We start from the raw sequence: 4810 nt of genomic DNA, 5'->3' as shown, positions 1-4810 counted from the left end.
GCTCGCTGCCGCGCCGCGGCCCTCTTCTCGCGCGTTCCCGGCCCCGCGGCCCTCTGTTTTTGGGGTCGTTGCAAGGACATTTGTGCTTCTAGCTTTAAAAAGTTATTTTTACTTTTATTGTATGCATTTTGCATGTGTTTTTTTTTCTTCTGATGCTTAATAATCTGACAATTATTAGATTATACAACATGAATAGAAAACCCCACTTTCAGAGACTTGCAGTAATAATTAATGCCTCTAAAGTGCATCTGGTTTATGTTACAATTAGAGTAGACTGTCCTGAAAACAAAAGTCACTTTTTCTAATGCTGGATCTTCATTAATAAAATTCACTGTTTGACTTTGGGGCTGCTTTACATGTATTTTCATGGCAAGGACAACTTTTGATTTTTCTCATTCCTGCAGGGATCAAAGCTGGAAGTACCTCTGTGGCTTGCTAAAGGTCTACATGACAGCAAAAGAAGAATAATTTCTGTGGAACTGCCAAAGATTTATAAGGAAGCCTGGAGGACAGTGTTCAGCGCCGATGCCAATGTGGTTGATCTGCATAAAATGGGACCATACTACTACGGATTTGGCTCCCAGCTCCTGAATTTTGACAATCCAGAGAATCCTGAGATAGCTCAGACGATCCTGCAGGCAAGTATCTGAGTGAAGTCTTGAAATTTGGTTTTATGTTTTGCCATCTTCCTCTTGTTCCCAGGTGCTCAGCAGTCTTCAGGAAGAATATCCTGTTTCAATCTAAACGACTTCTGGATTGAATGGGGATTTCTAGATCAAGCTGTAGAATGACCCTTTTGGCCACTGAACAGTCTGGTGGTGGAAGCCTCAAGTACACATCCAGGAGTGTAATTTTAGCTTGGAGTTTCCACACTGTAAATACGGTATTTTCATACAATCCTGCAAAACAGGACTAGAGGAGATGTAAGATTATTTAATCCTGTCTGTGCTGTAAGGCAGAATTAATTCACCCTCTATTATTTCTACTTTCTACCCTGTTTTTAAAGCTCTATAATGATGAGACTTCACACTGCTCTGGGCAATCTGTTTCAGTGCTTTGGCCATACTAATCTTAGAAGGCTTCCTCTCACGTCTAAACCAAAGCTCCTTTGCAGCCATACAAGCTCCATTCTGTTTGTCTCATACAGAGTAAATGCTGCGGGCAGATTATTCTCTTCCTTCCTGCAGCAGTCCCAATTCATTTGGTATCTCTTCGTGGGTGATGTCTTCTAACCCCTGATTGTCCTTATTGTGCACTGCTGGTATCTTTCCAGTTGATCTGCATCCACTGTGACGTGCAGTGCCCTGAACAGCAGCGTACAGTCTCCTGCGCAGTACTTCAGCTGATGGAAAGAAAGGTTACTTTGTGAATTTTGGAGGCCATGACGCTCTTTGTTCATCGTGGTGCAGCATCTTGTTTTTCATGATAGGGTGATGTTGATAAGCATTCGGTTTGCAGTCCACAGTCAGGCGGTACAGATTGCATACGCAGACAGTCATTCCTCTTCCTGCATTTGTATGGTTCCATGTTTCTGCCTTAATGTAAAACCTTACGTTAGTCACAGCTCAATTATATCCTATTGTTTTCACACTAATTTGTCAGGATCATTATGAATTAAGAGTTCTGCTTCCCAGCATGCTTGCAGTCATCCTTCCTCCTTCTCCTGTATGTTGCTTGCCAATTTAATAAGCGTAACTTCTGTTCCTTTAGTAAGCTTATTAATATTAATATCTATTAATATAGAATCATAGAATGGTTTGGGTTGGAAGGGATCTTAAGATCATCTAGGTCTACCCCCCCTGCAATGAGCAGGGACATCTTCAACTAGATCAGGTTGCTCAGAGCCCCATCCAACCTGACCTCGAATGCTTCAGGGATGGGACATCCACAGTTTCTCTGGGCAACCTGTTCCAGTGCCTCACCACCCTCATAGTGAAGAATTTCTTCCTTATATCTGCTCTAAATCTACCCTCTTTCAGTTTAAATCCATTACCCCTTGTCCAGTCACTACAAGCCCTTGTAAAAAGTCCCTCTCCAGCTTTCTGGTAGGCACCCTTTAGGTACTGGAAGGCTGCAATCAGGTCTCCCCAGAGCCTTCTCTTCTCCAGGCTGAACAACCCCAGCTCTCTCAGCCTGTCTTCATAGGATAGGTGCCCCAGCCTTATGATCATCTTTGTGGCCTCCTCTGGACTTGCTCCAACAGGTCCGTGTCCTTACGTTGGGTGTCCCAGAGCTGGACACAGTACTGCACATGGGGTCTCACCAGGGTGGAGTAGAGGGGCAGAACCACCTCCCTCGACCTGCTGGCCACGCTGCTTTGGATGCAGCCCAGGATACAGTTGGCTTTCTGGGCTCGGAGCGCACTTTGCTGGGTCATGTTGAGCTTCTCATCAACCAACACCTCCAAGTCCTTCTCCTCAGGGCTGCTCTCGATCCATTCTCTGCATCATGCTTGGGATTGCCCCAGCCCCTGTGCAGGACCTTGCACTTGGCCTCATTGAAGTTCATGAGGTTTGCACAGGCGCACCTCTCAAGCCTGCTAAGGTCCCTCTGGATGGCATCCCTTCCCTGCAGCGTGTCGACTGCACCACACAGCTTGGTGTCATCGGCAAACTTGCTGAGCGTGCCCTCGATCCCACTGTGCTGACAAAGTGTTAAAACAGCACAGGTCCTAATACCGATCCCTGAGGCATGCCGCTCGGCACTGGTCTCCACTTGGACATCGAGCCATCTATCAAACAGTGCTCAGTTCCAGATAGATCCCTGTTGAACTCCACTCAATATGTTCTTCCCTCCTGACAGGAGCTGTGGGTAATTGTCTTTACTGATCACCTACCTACCGGCGGTTTAGCTAAATCCCGCAAGAATGCGCCGTGATAGATACCTATCTGCTGCTTTTCCGCCCTTTGTAAGGCCTAGCATCCGGACGTAATGGGAAATGAGGCTGGTCTCTCAAAGTTTGTTCTTGGCAAGTCCATGTTGGCTGTTACTCTTCCATGTTCATGCAGAAGTTTGTGTATAGTTTATTTGTTCCAGTGTGTTTCCAGGAATTGATACTGATGGATTTATAATTCCGTGGCTCTTCCTTCCTGCCTCTCCATCTCCCCATTCTCTTCTAAAAGATAGATACCATCTTTGCCAGTTTCCGGAATTCTGTGCTCCTTGAGCTTTTAAAGATAACCACTAACAGCTCGGAGATATCTGCAGCCAGCTCTCTAAGCAGTCTGGGATGATTGCTATTGGCTTTTTTTTTTTTTTTTCTTTTTTATGTTTTTTTTCTCTCTTCTTTCAGTGAAGGCTGATGCAAAGAGGTGTTAAAGCACGGCTGCTTTCTTGGAGTTGTCCACTGAAAGCTTGCTTTCTGCATTAAGGAGGTGACCACACCTTTCCTTCTATTTTCTCTTCCTGCTAATGGACATCTTTCTTAGGAAAAAAGCCACACTAGCACCCATCACTTGTTGACAGAAAAATCAAAGCATGCAAGATACGCTTTCTTTTTATTAAAAGCAAGTAAGAGAGGAGTTGTGCTCACTTACAAAATAAAGAAAAGACCAACCCCCTCCCCAAATATTCAGGAACTATAAATGTGAAGTATAACTATTTGGTGACAAAGCCAAAATGAAAGTTATTAATTTATAATATATTTATTCCATGAGTAAATCTCTGAAATACTACAGTTCTGATGGTTTTAAAATCAACTTCTGAAATAACAAAGCACAGTTTTCAAAGAGTTTTGCCCCTTTTTTTTTAACTTTATTCCCAAAAACAAAGATAAGGAGGGGAATAAAAATCCTTAAATATGTTTTGTTGCTTAGCTTTTTAAAATGTTATTTATTAGTTGTAGATTTGTTTTTTTAACTTCTTTTCGTGGTTAAGTGTTTTTTTGGCATACTGAATGCTTTACAGTGGCGGTTTGGCTTAACTTCCAGGCTGTTCACAAGTTGCAGCTTGCGTGTTCCTGCAGTAGCTGCTGTGGCGTGAGATTCATTCCACCCGCTCTAAAGCAATGATTGCTTGTGAAGTGAGACGGAATAGATTGTAATTGTGTCACACCCTGCGATCTGCTCAAGCCTGTCATTAGGAAGCAGCCAAAATCTAATTCTGTGTTTGCTTCCCATCCAAAATATCAGGCACTTGCTCTCCCAGCTCAGGCAGGAAATGGTTTGTCTTTGTAGCCAAGGTTAACAGGTGCTATGCTGTTTGCAAGCCCTTGGCTAGTTGTGAGCTAGAGCCTACACGTTTGGCTTTTCAGTCTTGAAAGCTTAGGCCTGTAGCATTCCAGCCGAAGAAGCCTCAGTCTTACCTGTCAGTAATTCTGCTTATCTTCTTTAGACATTTATTAGCCGTTTTCGTCGTATCATGGACTCCTCTCAGAATGCCTACAATGAAGACGTATCAGCGCTGGTGGCTCGGCTGGATGAATTGGAGCGAGCCTTATTTCGAGCTGGCCAGAAAGGGCTGAATGACTTCCAGTGCTGGGAAAAGGGACAGGCTTCTCAAATCACAGCGTCTAGTCTGGTCCTGAATTATGGGAAAAGAAAACTGACGGATATGGATGGTTAAAAACCTGAAGAACGTGCAGCTACAGTGGAGGACACCGGGAGGTTTACAGTCTGTTACAGAAGAGAATCAGCTTTGGGGAAGGACAGGCTGCCTGTTCATTAATGGGAATTCTTCTCTGTAACATCTTCGATTAGCCTAGTGCAGATTTTCAAAGGCAGATGGCAAGGGTATAAAAAATAGATCACATCACATCACTGGATAGCTTTACAGCTTACTCATACCACTCCTGAGGATTTGCAGTTAAAAT

The 4810-nt window shown here is 44.0% G+C and overlaps 1 protein-coding gene across 1 annotated transcript; it reads left to right on the top strand.

Moving 5' to 3' along the window:
- The first annotated feature begins 399 nt into the window (after positions 1–399).
- GINS3 (GINS complex subunit 3 (Psf3 homolog)) lies at positions 400–4600 on the top strand. The gene is made up of 2 exons (XM_010283310.1): positions 400–638; positions 4333–4600. The coding sequence occupies exons 1-2, from the start codon at positions 552–554 to the stop codon at positions 4561–4563; spliced, it is 318 nt and encodes a 105-aa protein (XP_010281612.1). The 5' UTR covers positions 400–551; the 3' UTR covers positions 4564–4600.
- Positions 4601–4810: the final 210 nt, after the last annotated feature.

Source organism: Phaethon lepturus, unplaced genomic scaffold (assembly GCF_000687285.1).
Source record: "Phaethon lepturus isolate BGI_N335 unplaced genomic scaffold, ASM68728v1 scaffold18183, whole genome shotgun sequence".
Classification (NCBI taxonomy): Eukaryota; Metazoa; Chordata; class Aves; order Phaethontiformes; family Phaethontidae; genus Phaethon; species Phaethon lepturus.
Note: the sequence above shows the minus strand (reverse complement) of the source record. Positions and strands in the feature narration are given on the sequence as shown.

Excerpts from the sequence above, each read along its gene's own strand:
- GINS3 (XM_010283310.1), top strand. The coding sequence starts at position 552 with ATGGGACCATACTACTACGGATTTGGCTCCCAGCTCCTGAATTTTGAC. Across the intron at positions 639-4,332 it reads TAGCTCAGACGATCCTGCAG|ACATTTATTAGCCGTTTTCG; the intron begins GCAAGTATCTGA and ends TATCTTCTTTAG.